Source organism: Mobula birostris, chromosome 2 (genome assembly GCF_030028105.1).
Source record: "Mobula birostris isolate sMobBir1 chromosome 2, sMobBir1.hap1, whole genome shotgun sequence".
NCBI lineage: Eukaryota > Metazoa > Chordata > Chondrichthyes > Myliobatiformes > Myliobatidae > Mobula > Mobula birostris.
The window spans coordinates 135,617,074-135,637,694 of NC_092371.1; the positions used below are offsets into that span (position 1 = coordinate 135,617,074).

The window sequence follows — 20,621 nt, forward strand, 5'->3', positions numbered from 1 at the left end:
AATACAGTTGTGTCAGCATGAATTAAGCAGTCTGTTGGCCTGGTGGAAGAAGCTGTCCCGGATCCTCTTGGTTCTGGCTTTTATGCTGCGGTACTGTTTCCCAGATGGTAGCTGGAACAGTTTGTTGTTGGGGTGACTCGGGACCCACTGATCCTTTGGGCTCTTTTCACACACCTGTCTTTGTAAATGCCCTGAATAGTGGGAAGTTCACATCTACAGATGCGCTGGGTCTCTGCAGAGTCCTGCAATTGAGGGGAGTACAGTTCCCATGCCAGGCAGTGATGCAGCCAGTCGGGAGCTCTCATTTGTGCCCCTGTAGAAAGTTCTTAGGATTTGGGGGCCCATACCAAACTTCAACAGTCTGAGGTGAAAGAGGCGCTGTTGTGCCTTTTTCACCACACAGCTAGTATGTACAGATCACCTGAGATCCTCGGTGATGTGTATGCTGAGGAACTTAAAGCTGTTCACCCTTTCACCACAGATCCATTGATGTCAATAGGGGTTAGCCAGTCTCCATTCCTCCTGTAGTCCACAACCAACTCCTGTGTTTTTGAGACATTGAAGCAGAGGTTGTTTTCTTGACACCACTGTGTCAGGGTGATGACTTCTTTTCTGTAGGCTGCCTTATTATTATCTGAGATTAGGCTATTCAGTGTAGTGTCGTCAGCAAATTTAATTAGCAGATTAGAGTTATGGGTGGCGATACAGTTTATGGGTATACAGAGAGTAGAGGAGGGGGCTTAGGACATAGCCCTGAGGGGCACCTGTGTTGAGGGTCAGAGGGGCAGAGGTGAGGGATCCCACTCTTACCACCTGCTGGCAATCTGACAGGAAGTCCAGGTTCCAGCTGTACAAGGCAGGGTGAAGGCTGAGGTCTCTAAGCTTCTTGTCAAGCCTGGAGGGAATTATGGCATTGAATGCTGAACTGTAGTCCAAGAACAGCATTCTCACATAAGTATCCTCCTTTTCCAGATGTGTAAGGACGCTGTGGCTATTGCGTCATCTTTCAATTGGTTGTGTTGGCAAACTGTAGGGGGTCCAGTGTGGGTGGCAGCATACTGTAGATGTTGTCCTTGACCAGGCTCATAAAGCATTTGCTTATTATTAAGGTGAGTGTGACAGGACACTGGTCGTTCAGACATGTTAACTTGTTCTTTTTAGGTGCAGGAGCAATGGTGGATGTTTTGAAGCAAGAGGGCGCTCTACACTGGGAGAGGAAGAGATTAAAAATGTTTGTAAATACACCTGCCAGTTGTGCTGTGCACATCCTTCGATGCCCTTTTGGCCCCACAGCCTTGCGACTGTCCACTCGTTGGAAACACCTGCATACTTCGGCCTCAGAGATGACCAAGCTGCAGGTCACATCATCTGTAGGTCTCTTTGAGCTTAGTGTTGGCAACATCAAATCAAGCGTTTTAAAAAAAAAATGTAGCTGGTCTGGGAGAGAGGCAGCAGTGTTGGAAGCTCCACTGTGTTTAGCTTTGAAGTCTGCGATAGTGTGCAGACCTTGCCATAAGTATTGTGTTTTGTTGGTGGAAAGTTGTGTCTGGATCTTGTCCCTGCATTGTTTCGTTGCCTTGATGCCTTTGCGCAGATCATGGCTGCATTTCTTGGGCTCCTGCTGATTACTGGCAACGTAAGCACTGTGTCGCATAGAAGGTGCTGCTTGCATGGAACTGTTGATCCAGGGTTCCTGGTTTAGATAGGCTCTAACCGATTTCTGGGGGAAGAACAGCCTCAATGCACTTACGGATGAAACTCGTGGCCCCATCCATGAACTCAGAGACATCCTTGGCATGGAAAACATTCCAGTCGATTCATCAAAGCAGTCCTGTAGCATGAAGGCTGATTGCCTGGATCAGCTGTGGATGGTTTTAACTCTGGCTGCCTCTTGTTTCAGCCTATGCCTGAACTTTGGTAGAAGCAAGATGGAGGAGTAATCTGATTTTCCAAATGCGGAGGGAAAGGGGAAGGAGCATTTTGTAAGCATTGCGGAAGTAAGAGTAGCAGTGGTTGAGTATGCTATCTCCCTGTGTGCTCACCTGGATGTGTTGACAAAACTTCAGAGAGACTTTTGTCAGTGACACCCTATTAAAGCCACCATGAAGACAAAGGAACCCTCTCAGCAACTCCGCGATAAGGTTATTGAAGAGCACAAGTCGGGAGATGGATACCAGAAAATCTCCAAGTCACTGAATATCCCTTGGAGTACAGTTAAGTCAATCATCAAGTAATGGAAAGAATATGGCACAGCTATAAATCTGCCTAGAGCTGTCCTCAAAACCTGAGAGACCAGGCCAGGAGGAGATTAGTGAGAGAGGCCACCAAGAGACCTATGACAACCCTGGAGTTACAAGCTTCAGTGGCTGAGATAGGAGAGACTGTGCGTCCAACAACTGTTGTCTGGGTGCTTGACCAGTTGCAGCTCTATGGGAGAGTGGCAAGGAGAAAACCACTGTTTGGCGGTGGGAGGGGGATCTCACATGAAATCTCGGCTAGAATTTGCCAGAAGGCTTGTCAGAGACTCTGAAATCAGCCGGAAGAAGGTTCTGCGGTCTGATGAAACCAAAATTAAGCTTTTTGGCCATCAGACTTAATGTTATGTTTGGCATAAGCCAAACAATGCACATCAAAAACAAACCAACCCTACCATGAAGCATGGTGGTGGCTGCATCATGTGGGGATGCTTCACTGCAGCATGCAATGGAAGACTTGTGAAGGTAGAGGGTAAAATGAATACAGCAAAATACAGGGAAATCCTGGAGGAATACCTGGTGATGTCTGCAAGAGAACTGTGCCTTGGGAGAAGACTTGTTTTCCAGTAAGACAATGACTCCAAGCATAAAATCAGAGCTACACAGGAGTGGCCTAAAAACAACAAAGTTAATTAATGTCCTGAAGTGGCCAAGTCAGAGTCTGGACCTCAATCCAACTGAGAATTTCTGACTGAACTTGTAAAAGGACTGTTCACTCATGATCCCCATACAATCTGATAGAGCTTGAGCAATTTTGTAAAGAATGGGGGAAAATTGCAGTGTTCAGATGTGCAAAGCTGTTAGAGACCTATCTACACAGACTCAAAACTGTAATTGCTGTCAAAGGTGTATCTACTAAATACTGACTTGAATGGGGTGAATACTTATGCAGTCGATTATTTTGTGTTTTATATGTGTAATTAATTTAGATCACTTTGTAGAGATCTGTTTTCACGTTGACACAAAAGTTTTTCTGTTGATCAGTGTCAAAAAAGCCAACTGAATCTACTGTGATTCAATGTTGCAAAACAATAAAACATGAAAACATCCGGGGGGGAGGGTGAATACTTTTTATAGGTACTGTAGCATGTTCTTCCTGAGATTATGTGGTTACTGCAAATTATTCTGTGTAGATGAGTGGCAAAGTAACAATGAGAGTGGATGAGTTGAAAGCTATAAGGAGAGAAGAAAATGGGACTGATAGAATTGCTTGGCCAGGAACTGGCGTGGACCTTTTAATAGGCTGCTTGTCCATTGTGTGTCACAATAGTAATTACAGCCTGTTCATGCCAAGCCTAACATGGCATCCAACAGTTGGTATGTAGCCCTGTTGGTCATAGCTCTTCAAGTGTATTGATTGAAAGTGATTAGGTTTTCTGCCTTTGCCATTCTTTCAGACTGTTCCTGAATGAAAAGAAATCTGATCCCACAAGCCTATGGCCCCTGGTATTTGCCTCCCCTGTTCAGGGAAAGAATGCCCTCCTGTTTACTCCTGTTCCATCAATACATGTCATTCTTACACGAGTGCTCAATCAGTAATTGTAAAGCAAGTTGTTGTTCGTATACATTTTCTGTTCTTCCCTGGTTGTTGGAGTGAACTTACTATCTGGGGAAGCTTCCTGTGATATTTTCAAATGTGTTATTAAATATTTGGATGATGCATAACTGAAAAGAAAACAATCATTTTTATTTAAGCCAGAAATATTTACATTATTTGGAAGCAATATCTTGACATTCATGTGGTTCCACAGTTTTCTGCTTAACTTCCTGTTCCACAGCTTTCCATAGCTATGTATACAGGTTCCCCCGCCATTTGAAGGTAGAGCGTTCCTATGAAACGGTTCTTAAGCCAGAATGTTGTAAAGTGAAGAAGCAATTACCATTTATTTATATGGGGAAAAATTTGTGAGTGTTTGTAGACCCAAAAAAAAACCTACCAAATCATGCCAAGTAACACACAAAACCTAAAATAACAGTGACATTATAGTAAAAACAGGAATGATAGGATAAATACACAGCCTATATAAAGTAGAAATACTTTTCTACAATCATTGCGGAACTGTTCACTGTAGCGAAAATCTCACAGAAGTACTCTCGGCAGAAACACTCTCTCCAGTAACCTTTAAGCTATGAAGCTGCCAAATCATACCAAATAACACATAAAAATACAGAGCCTATATAAAGCAGAAATAATGTATATACAGTGTAGTATCGCTTATGGGAATCGGGAAGACAGCACTCAGCACACTGATGGTGGTGTGTTAGGCTGAGTCGTCGGAGGTTGGGGTGGTGCAGTGGTCCCCACCCTCCAGGCCACTGACCAATACCGATCTGTGGAGAATGCAGCAGTCCAGCGGTAGCCAGAATGCACCCAGCACATCTTTAAGAAAAAAGTCAAAATAAGCAAGCTAATTAAATAGATGCCGCCTGGCACGTTATTAATTAGCTTGTTTATTTCGGCCTTTTTCTTAAAGATGTGCTGGGTGTGTCCTGGCCTCCGCGGCAATGTATCAGTCCGCGGCCCGGGGGTTGGGACCACTGGGGTGTCATCTCGTCGTCTGTTTCCATCAGGGCAGGCAGGTCATCTTCTATCTGGAAATGCTTAACTATGACTAGTTTTACGCTAAGTGTAACACCCTTATGAGCTTTTTCAGGCTTTTCCGATACCTTAGAACTCCTCTTGCTAACGGCTGCTCACAGGCACGTGTTTAAGCAATGCCGGCTAGAATGCAGTTCCGGGGGAGGAGCTTGGCTGCTCGGGGCACACGCTGCCTTTTATTGCATGCTGCTTTTTTCGTTACAGTGAAAACACCTTCTGTTAGCGAAAACAGGTAACTAATGTAGGTCTTTCATAACAGCGAGGTTTCGTAAAGCGATTGTTCGAAAAGCGGGGGACACCTGTATTAGATAACATAAGACTCTCTTACTCCAGTCCATTTGCAATAAAAGCCATTGTGCTGTTTTTGTTTTGAACTACTTGTTTGACTTGCCTGCTAACATGTGATTTGTGCACTGGAGCACTTGGATCCCTCTGAAGTCGATTCATTTGCTGTTTCCATTGAGATAATAACCCACCTTTTCATTCCTCTTCAAAGTTTAAAGTAAATTTACTTCTACCAAAGTGCATCGTACTGTACTAGGGAAGTATTCAATAGTCATATAACATCCTTGAACCTGCAATGTGCTTCCGAGGATTTTGTATTTTATGCCCGATGAGAGAGGAAAGAAGAGAGAATGTCTGGGGTGGATGGAATCATTAATTATGCTTGCTATTTTACTGAAAGAATGAAAAGTACAGACAGTCCTTGGCTGGTTTCTGTGATGTATTGAGCTGTGTGAAACCCCTTTTTTACTGGGCGTTTCTACAGATGTGGCTCGTAAGCCCCTCGCAAACAGCCACTGGACTTAGCGGTGAGAAAGCCACCCTTTTCAAACTCCGTAAGTCCAGGGTCAGTATGATTTGGGTCCCGCCAAACGCAGGAAATTGAGATGTTTTGCCCACCTGAACCCCCGACTGTGTAACTACTGGCCCCATGCAATTGCCCTTCGGCAAGAAATAACAGACTGTACTCTGCATACAACTATAAAGAAAGTACGTTTGTAAATTTCAGCTTGATCGAACAGTTAGTAGGAAAAAGAAAAGGAAAAAAATATAAAGGGCCTATTACAGTTAACCCAGTCCAAATGTGCACGCAAATTGGAGCTCATCTTGAAGTTGTCTTTAATTCGCGAGCTGGACCCACACGCTGCATGAAAGCACACACCGCCTTCCGAATGTCGCTTGCATTCCACCTCGAACAAACGGGCTCCTCCACGGGGGTATTGGTCCTCCATCTTTGAAACCATTCATCTGCACCAAGCATCTTGTTCAATAGGGATGGTATACTCAGACATTTTCCCTCCTGTCTTATCCCAGCTCCCACCCAAAAGACTTTAACCCACACTGAGGTGCGTCACAAAAAACCACTTTGCCGAGGATTCTCTAGAACCTTTTCCCAATTCTATCATCCTGAATGGGCAACACTACATACAGACTGCTCTTATAGAACAGCTAAAATAAAATACCTATAGCACAGTGGTAAAAATCTTAACCAGGGTGTTACATATGTCTGCTACTCTGCAGCTTTTTATGGTGATGCAGCTAAATTAGATGCTTTCTATGGTGCATTGGTTATAAATTAATGAAGGTCAAAGGGGACAAGCCAAATTCCTTGCCTTCTGAGAGAGGCAAGGGTAAGTTTTTTTGGTCCATGGAATTTACATGGTTGGACTAGTATGAGTATTACTGATGTTCAGTCTTAGAAACTTGAATCACTCAACTCTCATAACATCATTGATGTAGAGTGGAGTATGTGCACTATCTCTGCATTCCCACCCTGAAGTTAATGACCATCTCTCATTTTTGCTGACAATGAGGAAAAGGCTACTACGTACTCTTTATCTCCTTCCTCTACTCCAGCTCATCATTACTTGAGATATGGTCCCCTACACTGGTTATCATCTGCAAACTTGTAGATGAAGTTAGAGCGGAATCTGGTCACAGTCATGGGTGTACAGGGAAGTGAGGACACAACCTTGTAGAGGACCAGTGTTGAGAATCATTATGGCAGAGGTGCTCATTACTGATTACAGTCTGTTGGTCTGGAGGTTGAGGATCCAGTTGCAGAGGGAGATGTTGACTCCCAAGTTGGTGAGTTTTAAGATAAATTTGCTTGGAATTGTAATATTGAAGGTGGAACTTCGATCAATAAGTAATAGTCAAATTTAAGTGTCTTTACTATCCAGATACTCAAGAAATAAGTGCAGGGCCAGGGAGATAGCATTTACTTGTTTCGGCCGTAGACAAAATGCTGTGGCTCAAAGTTGCCTAGGACACTGAAATTAATGCATGCCATGATCAGCCTCTCAAAGCATTTGTTGGTGGATGTTAGAGCCACTGGGCAGTAGTTATTATGGTTGTTCTTGGGTAGTTGGATAATAGTGTCTTAAAGCATGTTGGAACCTCAGATTGAAGCAGGGAAAAGTTAAAAATGCACCAGCATCCTATGTGGCAATTTGTCAAATTTCTTTTTGAAATCTAAATACACTCAGTTTACCTATGATCGACTCTCCCTGTTATATTCTCAAAAGCGTTTGAACAAATTTGTCAAAACAGCAGTTACCTTTTGTAAAACATGTTGACTAGATTTCAGCTTTTCTAAATGCTTAGCTATTTAGATTATTGACTCTAAGAGTCTAGCCAACAATAATTTTAAGCTAATTGCTGTACAGTTCTTGTGATCCATCTTTGTTTTGGAAAAAGGGAGTCAGGTTGGCTGTTTTCCAGTCTCTTTACAAGTTCTTTTACAAGGCTTTTACAAGTTCCTTCCCACTATTTGAAATCTGCCTATCTGTTATCTCAGGGACATTTGTGGTGTCTTCTATGGTGAAGACTGGTGCAAAAAAAAAATTACTTAATTTATCTGCTATTTCTTTGTTATTAATTTACCAGCCTTGTTGTCTGGTGGTCTGTCACCTACCTTAGACAATTTCTTTCTGATAACATGTCCATAGAAAATCTTACGATTTGTTTTGATGTTACATTGAAGTTTTTTCTCATAAATAGTTTTCTCCCATGTGATCTTTTCAGTCTTTCACTGCTGGATCTTAAAACTTTCAGGTCCTTTGGCATATCACTATCCTTTGCCACTTTGGCTCCCTTACTTTTCAATTTAACATTATTATCCTTGACCTCCATTGACAATCTGTGCCTCTTACACTTGGAATTCCCCTTTCCAATTGGGGTAAGTTCCTGCTCTGAGTTATAGTCATACAATGTTGAGATGGTCTTGACCAAGGTGCCTATATACACTAATCTCATTGTCCACTGCCATGTGGTTATTCGTGATTTCAACCCAAACCGATTGTACATTACTATCCTCCCTTGATTAACAACTATTTTCCTTTTTTCCCCTCCCTATTTATATCATTGGATAACCAGAATATTGAGCATCCAGTCCTGGTCACCTGGTGTGGATATTGGAGATTTTTTCACTTCTATGTGAACATATTGGTGAGAATAATAAGTGTGAGGGCCTGGTCCGAGCAACAACCGAGGCAAAGCAGTTCCCCTGCTGTCAGTCTCACCAATGAAACAGTGAGCAGAACTTGGAATAATTCACGTCACCAATGTCTAACAGGGACTTCTGAACACAATAAAAACGTCCGTGACAATCATTTGCACCATTTGTTGGACCATGCACTGCCTTTGCACAACGTTACAGACAAGTCCAGGCAACAACACGGTACACAGCTCCATCACTATTGAGTAATTCGTTGATGGGGTAGACCTGCAGTTATTCACGTTCTTAATATCCAACAGTGTCTGCGATCATAAAAAAGACACAAAGGACGAACAATTAAAACTTCGGTTAGACCCCGAGGCCGCTGCAATTGTGCGCACCATCATCTTGCTGGACTACCCTGTAAACTGTCTTTCCCTTCAAGGTGGGCTTAAGTGCTGATACTGAACTTAGAAGATCTAGAAATCCGTTGCTAATAAATGTTTGATTGTTGCAACCTCAGCTATACATTCAGGGAATTTGATACCATTACAGGACATAGCAATCTGCTTGATAGGCACTTCATCTACAGTCTATCCACTCACTCCAGTGTACCAGTAGTAGCAGTTTTTACCATCTACAAGATTTCACTTAGCAATTCACCAACTCTCCTTAGAAGGACAAGTGCAGCAAAAGCATGGAGACACCACCGCCTAGAAATTGGTCTCCAGGCCACATATTGATTTGGAAATGTATTACTGTTCCTTTATTGCCACAGCATCAAAATCATGGAATTTCCTCCAACAGCATTGTAGGAATATCCACGCCTGTAGCAGTTTAAGAAGACAGCTCACCATTTGTGTTTTGTACCTTCAAAACAACATGACACAGCCACGTGATACGTCATGCCTTGCTTAAAGTAAAAACAAATGTACTCAAGTTAACTCCTGGGCTCCCTCTTTTTATTACAATTCGTTTAATGTTTTGGAGGTATAAATCATAAATGGTGAGCTGTCTTCTTAACCCGTTGCAGGTGTGGATGTACAAGGGGTGATTGATAAGTTTGTGGCCTAAGGTAGAAGGAGGCAATTTTAGAAAACCTAGCACATTTATTTTTCAGCATAATTTACACACTTAGTCTAGCGCTCGTGGAGCATACGGATCTTGGACCTCCAGAAAGTGCCCACAGCAGGAGTGATTGATAAGTCGGTGGCCTAAGGTAGAAGGAGATAAGTTACATGCACATGCAGTTCAACTCTGATTATGCAGAAAGTTTGAAGTTAATAACTCATCTCCTTTTACCTTAGGCCACGAACTTATCAATCACCCCTGCTATGGGCACTTTCTGGAGGTCCAAGATCCGTATGCTCCACGATTGTTGGACTAAGTGTGTAAATGTGGGAGGGGACTATGTTGAAAAATAAACGTGCTAGGTTTTCTAAAATTGACTCCTACCTTAGCCCACAAACTTATCAATCACCTTTAATACTAATTGTAATAAAAAGATGGGAGCCCAGGCAATAACTCATGTCCGTTTGTTTTAAATTTAAGCAAGACATGTACGTATCACATTGTTTCCATGATAACCTGTAATGAATTATTTAAAAAAGAATGCATAATTAAACATATTTACAATATTACTCAAACATTAAATACACAACACTCCTCCCTGCTTAGCTATAAACTCCAACTCAGTATGGAGAGTGTGTGTGTGTGTGTGTGTGTGTGTATATATACACACACACAGTAAATTTTACATTGTCCCAATCAGACTTGAAGATTTAATCGCTGAGGAGGACTCTTGTGGGACATCGTATTTCCTGACCAGGCATGTCACTCTGCTTGGCAGGTGAGACGTGGCCGTGAAACAATCTCAAGTTTTGGGGCCTCCTCTGTGGTGGTTGCTGGAGTTGACTCTGGGACTGTAGGAAGTGGTTACAACAGCTCTGGACACCTTTCTTCTGGTGTGTCATCCCAGGCTTATCTGGATGATGTGGATCATTATGTGTGAGTACAGTGTCTGATGTCAACATTTCCTTTACTTTCACACTGCTTTGTCCATTGCCATTTCTTCCCAAACTGTAGTGATGAATTCAAGGGTTGGAACGCAGTAGCCAGGTTTGACAGGAACCTGTTATATTAGTTGACAAATCCTAAGAGGGACTGCAGCTGTGACATGTCCTTTGGCTTTGGGGTATGCACCACTCCTTGAATTTCCTCAGTACACTTGTGTTATTCTTGTGTGTCAATGGTGTGACCACAGTAAATGATGCTTGGTTTAAAGAATTAATACTTGTTGCATCGTGCTCTGAGCCCATAATCTTCTAATCTTATTAACACTGTTTTGAGATTTTGGGGATGTCCCTTGTTATCCTTGCCAGTAACAAATGATATCATCCAGGTAACACTGAATGCCTGGACAGATTTGCAGCACATGGTCCATAGCTTTCTGACAGAGTGCAGGTCCAGATGTTACTCCAAAAATATTCTGTTATAGCTTTGAAGTCCCTTGTGAGTATTTTTGGTGATAAACACTTTAAACTCTTCTTTCATGTCTATCTGCAGGTAAGCCAAAGCCAAGTCTACTTTGCTAAAGTGTTTTCCCTCCAGAAAGGTTTACAAAAATATTCTCAATCCTGGGCAGAGGGTATTGACTTGCTTTCAGTACTGGGTTGATGGTAACCATAAAATCAGGACAGATCCTGACAAGGCCCATTTTTCTTTGCTACTGGGACTCCATGGAAAGAATTCCTTCACCCTCCATGCAATCTAGCTTATTGGCAACTTTATCAGATTGTCTCAGGAAGGAGCCAGGCAGGCTTTGTAAAACTTGGGTGTGGCATTTTCATTTAACACTATTTTACTCTTAATATGTTTGAGCTTTCTAATGCCATCTTTGAACACTGCTGTAGCATCAACCAGTACCTTTCTTAATTCGTTTTCAGTTAACTCTATTGCAGGGGATGCGGCATGCAAATAGTGGATGAATCTCCAATCAAGTTCTATTTGTTTCAGCCAGTCACGACCCCACAATGCTGGCCTTCATGTTTTTACCACATACAAGCCCAGTTTGGCTTGTTGATTGTTACATTTCACTGTTAGGAATGTCATTCCCACAAGAGTTATCTTTTCTCCAGTATAAGGTCTTAGTTAGATCTCAGCAGGGATCATTTCAGTATTTTTGAAATGCCATTCAAACTCATTTTGTGGAATGACTGAAACAGCTGAGCCAGTGTCCAATAACATTTTAATGAATTTGCTGCTCACTTTGGTGTAAGCCACATTGCTTGTCTATTGTTATTTTTCGTCGATAGCATGCTGATTAATGCTCTTCTTGAAACTGCAACTTGATCTTTTCCTCTTTTTTCCTCTTCCTTGTGCAGTCCATTTATTTTTTCCTGCCCAACATGCTCTTTGTATGTGTCCTTTGTTGCATTTTCTGTGTTTTGTCTTTAAATCTGCATTGTTCTGGTGTATGTGAGCTCCTGCCGCAATGCTAACAGAATTTGTTCAACCTGGTTGGTTTCTTTTTAGATGCTACAATTTTATTCATGTTCATTTTCATTCCTGACTGCAACTTAATTGTCTCTCTCTGCTGTTTCCATTGATACAGCTATTTCAACTGCTCATTTAGGTATGAGTTCTGATTCAGTTTGGAGCCTTTTTTGAATGTTTTCTTGTAAGATTCCACAAACTAAATGATCTCAGTGCATCTTTAAGCCCATTACCAAACTGACAATACTCAGACAATTTCTTCAATTCAGCCATGTATGCTGATATGAACTCGCCCTCCTTTTTGATTCCGCTTATGAAACCTAAAGCATTCTGCAATTAGCAATGGTTTTGGTTCTAAGTGTGCCTCTTTTGCTTTCACAATTTCAGCAAAGTTTATTTCAGCTTGTTTGGTTGGAGCAGTCAAACTTCTAAGCAAACTGTGTGCCTTTACATTCAATGCACTCAGCAAAATTGGCACCAACTTTTCATTGGCTATTTCACTCACTTCAAAATACCACTCAATCCATTCCAAATACAAATTCCAGTAATCTGTTATGTAGTCAAACGCGTCAGTCTTCCTGATCATTTCTGGTCTTTTTCTGTGATCATTATCACCTGGTACTCACTGTTTATGAACCCATCAATTCTTCCATTTTCTGCCTTTTTGAAAGCTAGATAGTGTCTCCTCTTCATAGAACACAGGCTGTAATAATTCTTGTTTTAAATTTGAAGGTCTCGCTATGCTTCAACAGGTAGGTAGTTGTTTTGGGCTTGTTTAAAACTTCCTCGTCACCACTGTTTGTAACTCCAAACCATTAAACTAACTGTAATAAAAAGATGGGAGCCCAGGAGATAACTTGTGTATGTTTATTTTTATTTTAAGCGAGGTGTGCACATATCACGAGGTAATGTCACGGCATATGCACTTCACATTTTTACATAATGAAGTATTTAAACAAGTAATGCTTAATCAAACTATATATTTGCAATATTACTGAAATCTATAGCAACCACCACCTTCTCAGGCATCTAAGGATGGGCAAGTAAATGCTGCCTCATCCTTCAAAGCTCACATCCATGGGGAAAGAAATAAAAGGAAAATTGATTCATAATTCAATATTTCTATGCCTTGTGTGCTTCTACTCCTAAATTCATCTTCTCCACAGACAGCCATGAAACAAAAAAGGAACATACAGAGAAACATAAACCCTGTCTCCCCACACGCCAACAGCAACAAGATAATGTATAGCTACAAACCTGTACATATTGGTAAGGGATTGGGGTGGAAATAGGCAGTTGGCATTTTGTGTCAATACCCTGGATAGAGGAGAGGTGGGTACTATATATTTTTAAAAATGGTGAGGAAAACAGATGTAACAAGAACTGATAGATGATAGGAGGGAAGAGTTTAGGCTAAGAGGGAAAATAAAAGCTAGGAGGACCAAATGAAAGTACAGGAAGAGAATGATATTCATGCAAAAGGGGATCCAGAAGTATTAAATTGGCATAAACTGTACATTCTGGCCAGGTAGTAAGAGGGTGGCCCATGCTTGGAAACAAGGTACATGGATTGTGAGATGAGTATTTTGAATCAATTTTTAAGAAGGATGTTACCGCGTACTCTAGAAAGGGAAATTTTTCACTTGAGTATCAGGGTACCCTGATTCAAATTGAAGGAAGAAATGATTGTGGGGAAATTTTAAGCAGGGAGTGATAATGATTTGGAACTTGCTGCCTTTAAACATAATGGAAATAGGGTTATTCAGTGTCTCCAATGGTTGAATTGGATGAACATTTTAGGGCAAATAATTTGCAAAGAATAAATTGAAAATAGATTACTGGGAATGAATGGACTACTCCACAAAAATCAGGAGCTGATTTGGTCTCTTTCTATTTGTTGCAATTCTGTATGTTTTCATCATCATCCCAGTACTGCAGTTTGCAGTTAAAATTTAGTAGAGTTTAAAACTTACGATGGGTTCCTGTTTCTGAAATTCTTTTGCCTAACTGTACATACTTGTAAACTTGGTGTCTCGAATAGAGTGGAGTTAATTCAATGGTTCTTTCAAAGAACCCATACATGCATAATGAGCTGACTAGCATCTTTCTCAGCTGTCTAGATCTATCGCTCGTGAATTTGGTAGATATATTTGCAGTTAACTGAATGCACAGCTGTACCAGGAAAATTATTCTTTCCACTGATTTGGTTGCTTCTTGTTCAAAATTCCATTCCCATTTCATCCTACCCAGTAGTTTAAAGGTATTATTTAAAAGAAGTAGTATGTTGATATCTACTGTCTATTCCTGTTTGAAAAGGGAAGATGGGATAATTAAAACTTTCCTGAGGGCGTATAGCCACTTGCTATAGTGCATTCTGGTTAAAGTTAATGACCTGGCAGGTAAAGGGCATAAATCATTCATTTGACTATAAATGATACATTTGTGACTTTGACTTTTTCTTTTACTTTCAGGTTTTTATAATAAATTCTACATTTTCTTGTGTAACCACTACAAATAATTCAATTTTATGTTTGTGTGTCTCCAGGCTCTACTGTATGCCTCAATTCCCAGAACATTTAAGATCAAAAACTTTGTTCTGAATCAGCACTAAAGTGATGGTTATTATTTCAAGGTTCAGCCAATTCATCCATGAAAGCAGGAAAATAAGCAATCTGCATTGCCATCTTGCACATGACAATTTGTTCTTTCGATGGGGTGCTAATCCATTTTGCTGAACTGTGCACTTCGCAATACTGGACCTCAGCATGGCAGACTTGCACATTAAAGGCAACAAGATGCGTTATTTGCTGATGTTCATTATCCCTTTATTTTCAACTCCGGATTAAAAAGTCAATCTATCTTGTTTACAATACAGAGCATCTTTTGCAAGTTTTGCATGCTGTTTTATTAATCATAACCAGATATGTCATTTAGATATGATGTACTTTCTACTTCAGACCCAGTACTTCTGGTTGGTTTCATTATGTGGATGAGATAACTGTAAAATTATTGTTCAGGCTGCAGATACAGAAAAAGTCATAAAATTTCTGACATTTAAGTAATTTTTCACTAGCCAGTGAATAAAATGCCTCTGACCTGAGTGAATGAAGTTTGAAAGGGGCATTAGCAATGGTCACCAATTCAAGCTTTATTAGGTAAAGATAGAGCGGGTTGACTGATATTTTAGAGGTGGACTAATTCTGAATGAAATTACATTCCATTGCGAAATGAATGCTTAATGGAAAGTTGTTCCAGTAGTGGCTAACTAAAGGAGCTCTAAATTACAAGGCTTTTAATATTGTGAAGAATAGTACCTTTGATTAGAACAATGTATTTTTTAAAGTAAAGGATAGTCAAAAGAAAAATTCTGAAAGGGGAAAACATTGAGGATGAAAGTTAAAAGGTGGCAGCCTTAGATGAAGAGGTGTTTTAAGTTTAGTCAAAAAGGAAGTGTGAAGTTTGAAACTGTAAATTTGATACAAAATGGGCTAGATCATAGAAGGTAGAGGGGTGTTTTCCTGGCTGGAGATCTATGACTGGTGGTGGTCTGTTAGGATCAATGTTGGAGTCTATTTTGATTGTCATCCAAATGATTGATATCTATTATGCTGTCGGTGGGCAGATTAGTAGACTTGCAGATGACACAATATTGGTGGAGTTGTAGGTAATACAGAAGGTTGTGAATGGCTACAGCAGGATTATGGTAAAGAGAAGATTTGCTTTATTTGTCACGTTCATCAAAACTGGAAACATGCAGGGAAACACAACATTTGTGTCAACAGCCAACACAATCTGTATATGCTGGGGTAACCAGCAAATGTCTCCATGCTTCCACTGCCAACAGAACATGGCCACAACTTCCTAATTCGTCCAACTTTGGAATGTGGGAGGAAGCCGGAGTATATAGAAGAAATGTATCATCACAGGAAGAACATATAAACTCTTAACGGATAGCTGTAGGGATTGAACCTGCACTGCTGCCGCTGTAAAGTATGCTAACACTATGCTGCTTCAGTTGTAAATTTGGGTGGGTGGAGTTTAATCTGGGCAAGTGTGAAGTGATACAAATCCAGGAGGAAAGTATACAGTAAATGGCAGAATCCTGAGGGGTGTTGAGTTACTGAGATATTTATGAGGGGTGATTCATAAGTTCGTGGCCTAAGGTAGAAGGAATCAATTTGAGAAAGCCTAGCACATTTATTTTAACTACATTTACACACTTAGTCCAGCGGTTGTGGTGTGGAGCATACAGATCCTGTCTTTGTAGGAGTCAGTGTCTTGGACCTCCAGAAGTGGTCCACAGCAGGAGTGATTGATAAGTTTGTGGCTTGAGGTAGAAGGAGATGTGTTATTAACTTCAAACTTTCTGCATTTTCACTCAAAGAGCTGAACTGCAGGTGCATGTAATGAGAGCTGTATAACTCATCTCCTTCTACCTTAGGCCACAAACTTATCAATCACCTCTGCTGTGGACACTTTCTGGAGGTCCAAGATCCGTATGCTCCACGACCGCTGGACCAAGTGTGTAAATGTAGGAGGGGACTATGTTGAAAAATGTGCTAGGTTTTTTAAAATTGACTCCTACCATAGGCCACGAACTTATAAATTACCCCTCGTATAGCGCTAGTTATAGCTTCCTGAAATGGATGGGTTGGAAAAGAAGTTGTATGGTTTGCTTGCTTCCATCATTTAGAGCACTGAGTATGAAAGTTGGGAAGTCATGTTGTAGCTCTGAGTTTTTGGTTAGTTACATTTGGAATATTGTGTACAGTACTAGTCACTGCCCTATAAAAAATAATGTGGGGATTTTTGAAAGTATACAGGTGTTCACTAGGAAGTTGGTAGATTAGAGGATATTAGCTATCGGAAGAGGTTGGACAAAATTGTTTTCTGTGGAGTGTCAGAGGCTGAGGGATAACTTGCCACAAGTTTATGAAATTATGAGAAGCATATATAGGAGATACAGAAAATAGGTGCAGGAGTCAGCCACTTGGCCCTTCGAGCCTGCACCGCCATTCAGTATGATCATGGCTGATCATCCAACTCAGAATATAGTCAAGAGATTTTCTGAGGATGGAAAGGTTTAAAAACTGGAATACATACCTTTAGGTGAAAGGGGCAAGTTTAAAGGAGGTTTATGTGGCAAGGTTCTTTCACATAGAGTGCCTGATATGTGCTGCCTGGGGAAGTGGTAGAAGTAGATAGAATAACAATATTTAAGGGGCATTTAGACAGAAAGTGAATAGAGTGATACAGACCGGATGCAAGCAGATGGAATTAATGTAGATTGGCATTATGGTTAGCACAGACATGGTGGTTTGAAAGGCATGTCCATGTGCTGTACTGTTATGTTCTACAAATATATGATTAAGTTAGGATGAAATACATGAAAAACAAGTGCAAGTACATGTCCTCTAGATTTCCCTTGCCAGATTTTTGTTGGATTTGGTGTCACCAGCAAGGTAACAATTGTTGCCTATTGTTACAAACGAAAAAATCTGTAGTTGCTGAAAATCCAAGCAACACACACAAAATGCTGGAGGATCTCAGTGGGCCAGGCAGCATCCATGGAAAAGAGTACAGTCGACATTTCTAGCTGAGACCCTTCAGCAGGACCTATTGTTAATTGTCTTTGAATTGTTAAGAGTCAATGGCATTGGTATGTTCGGAGTCATATAAGCTAGACTGGGTAAAGATAGCAAAAATCTTGTTACACAAGATGCATGGTCATGGGGTTGGGACAGTTTATTAATTGGTGAATGGGCAAAGACAGTAGGAACAAACATTTGCAAACTAGTAAGTGGTGCTGCAAAGTTTAGTGCTGAGACTTCAGCTGCTGATGATCTGAAGAATTGGATAATGGGAGAAAATACTAATATTTGCTGCTAATTTAAAGCTAGGCAGCAAAGTAAGAACAGTTATGAGGTCAACTGACAGATAAATTTAAGAAAATGAGATTATCTGCATTGGATGGGATGAAAGGAAATGGCATTTTTAAAATAAAGAACAACCACTAAAGATTGGTGTTGAGAGAGATGGGTGGCACAGAGTACTTCCATTAAGATGATAGCAGGTGTGAATGCAGTGGTCTCTTGGCCTAACCAAAGGTGCTTTTTTTCTTCGTAAAATTTGTTTTTTACGATTCAAAGACTATTCTACTCTTAAGAACATTGGGTACTGCAGGGTTACTCCATCAGTGAGCTGCTTGTTGATTGGAGTAGCTGGACTGGTGATGGCAGCAAAGTCAGTCGAGATGTCGAAGGGGTTGGCGGACCTGGTTTGGGTTTGGAGGAACTGACCTGGCTGCAGACCGTGTTTCTGCCTGCTACTCAGAATCATCGGAGTTGGTGTAGAATAACCGTGGGAAATTGTCTCGGACATTTCACTTGCGATTACGGAACTCTGGATAGCGTTGCCACTGGCCTGTTAACCTTGTCTGGTGGAGGATAGTTGACATGAGAGCTGTGTAGCCTTAGTTGCAGTGAGAACTGGGCCTCAAGCCTTGGGCTTGCCTGCTGCTGCAGATCAGGTGAGAGACGCAGAAGTATTACAGTGTGGTTGCGCTCAGCTGGAGCCAGGCCTCGCCTATTGGTGCTTCCCTCCTGTGTTGGAGTGGCAGAATGACAGGCTGGATTGCATGTGTATGTACACAGCTGGGAGATAGTGCTATTGATTGCTGGACATTGCCACTCAGGGTCTTGAACTAATTATGTATTTTTTTAATATGCTTCTTTGCTTGATATTTTGAATTATTCACTATTTTTAAATGTTGGCTTGCTATTTTGAATGTTTTGCACATTGGCCCCAGAAGAATGCTGTCTCATTCAGCTGCATCTATCTGTGGCTTGAATGATAATTAAAACTTGATTTGATTAAGCAATCAGGAAGCCAGCAGCAGATTGGATTTATTCAAAAGGAGTTGAAGTGCAAGAAAGTTGTTGTGCAGCAATTTTAAATGCTTTTGCTGAGATCAGAGTTTTCATCATCTCATTCTAAGATTTGCTCAATTATAGCTCGGTTTTACTTTAAAGTTTTTGTTTAAACTAACTCTAGAAACTTCTTTGTGATGACAATAAGCCACTAGCTGTACATTTATTAGATCTATGCGCAGCTGATTCTTTTAGTAAGCTGCATTGAAATATAATTGTTATCCTTTATTCCTCATGATTATGGAGGTAAGCCTTCTGAATGAGTGGAGTGCAAGTTATTTTTCCTTTCATTGTGTTCTGTTGATTTGTCTGGTCACACTTGAGATCTCTCTGATTCCATACTTGCATCCACTTTTCCTCCTCAACTTTAGATGCCAATTATCTGCCCTATTCTCTGCAAAAAATCATTTCAACTTTTATTCATTACTGATTCTGTTTCTTTTGCAGATTCAGCTGTATCTTGACATCCTTGTTTGCTCATTCGTAGGGCAAGCTACTTGAACCTGTGCACTAATTGTGTCCCATTCCACAATAGACATTGCTACCTTCAGTGATATTGTGCTTTGAATGCATCAACATCTTTGTTTTTTCCATGTGTTTTGAGTTTTATCCTTTATGGAATAACACAGCATGAAGCATGACTTTTGGTCCGATTCAATGCTGACCATGATACCCATTTAAGATCATCCCAGTTGCCCATGTTTGGCCCATATCCATTTATCTATGTACCTATGAAGAGTATTTTAGATGATGTTGGCCCTGCCTCTACAACTTCCATACACTCACCACTCTGCATGACAAGGTTGTGTTGTGGCTATGACTAAATCACTGGAGAAATGGGAGAAGCTGGTGGATATAAAAGTCTTGATTCAATATAAATAAAACATGTTCTTTCACTAGAGGCTCCCAGATTCGAAGAATATCAGATTCTTATACCCTTAAGATCAAGGGCACAGTAGGCGATTGAATACAATTTCCATAGGAACAATGACATCAGTTACTTCAGTATTTTGTGTCTGACAAATGGTTCCATTGAAATACATTTTACAGTCGAAACACATTGTAATTGATAAAACATCTGCAGGTTTAAATGTCTTTACTGAAACAAACTAATTCACACAGATTATCTAAACTTCTGAGATTAGAGGTCCAAGATTAGTGTTGTGAGGGTTGACTCCTTGAGTACACAATTTTTCCCACTGTCGATAGGTCAGCTATGAATGTGACCATGCTTGATGTGCGAAGTGATAATATCGGTCTGGTCTGCAAACTCCTTGAACTTGGTTACAATTGTGCAAATAGCTTAGCCTACACTTGCCTGATTTGATACAGGCTGATCAACAAAGTACCTTTGTCTAATAGCTGATGCATATGAGAACATCTCATTGGTCACTTCACTTTGCACATCATATCTCTGAGCAGCCAGACTCCGGCTGTGCAACACAGACAGTACTGCAAACGTGTCCATTTAACTTCAGACTGATTTCTGCTTGCAATTTACATTCAGAACTAAAAAATAGTTCTCATGTGAATTAATATCTGATATTCACATAATTCCATAACTCAATCATTCCTAACAGTTGCATCTGAGTCTCTCATTCTTGGTAGATTTAATATGCTTGTTTTTTATTTCTTCTAGGCTCTTTCCAACACAAACAACAGTTTAAATTAGAGCCTGACCTTCACAATCTGTAAGTTTCAGATATAATCTTGTTTTAACATATTCTGTGTGTTAATGTCTCTTTTTTTTTTACTTATCTGAACATTACGCTTTGCTTCTCAACCTTATGCCAAGTTCTATTTTCTTACAGTCTTTACAATGCTCTTTGATCACAGCTACAGAGTAAAGCGTGAAGGCACATCAGAAACTATTATGTGGTTATACATGTAATATTTAAAAT

General features: G+C 40.6%; 1 protein-coding gene across 8 annotated transcripts in view; it reads left to right on the top strand.

The window, feature by feature from the left end:
• znf318 (zinc finger protein 318) overlaps positions 1–20,384 on the top strand; it is an 88,849-nt gene extending 68,465 nt beyond the window's left edge. The window contains exons 13-14 of one of the 8 annotated variants that reach the window (XR_011883822.1): positions 8,236–8,741; positions 10,146–14,663. Coding sequence is in view for 4 of the 8 variants with exons in the window: in XM_072248780.1 (XP_072104881.1) it covers positions 14,337–14,371 (35 nt within the window). In the remaining 4 variants the exon portion in view is untranslated. Of the gene's footprint in view, positions 1–1,161; positions 3,928–8,235; positions 9,290–10,145; positions 14,664–20,359 lie in introns of those variants that run through there. The other 7 variants (XR_011883820.1, XM_072248770.1, XM_072248787.1 and 4 more) reach the window with 7 other exon arrangements.
• The last annotated feature ends 237 nt before the right edge of the window (positions 20,385–20,621 follow it).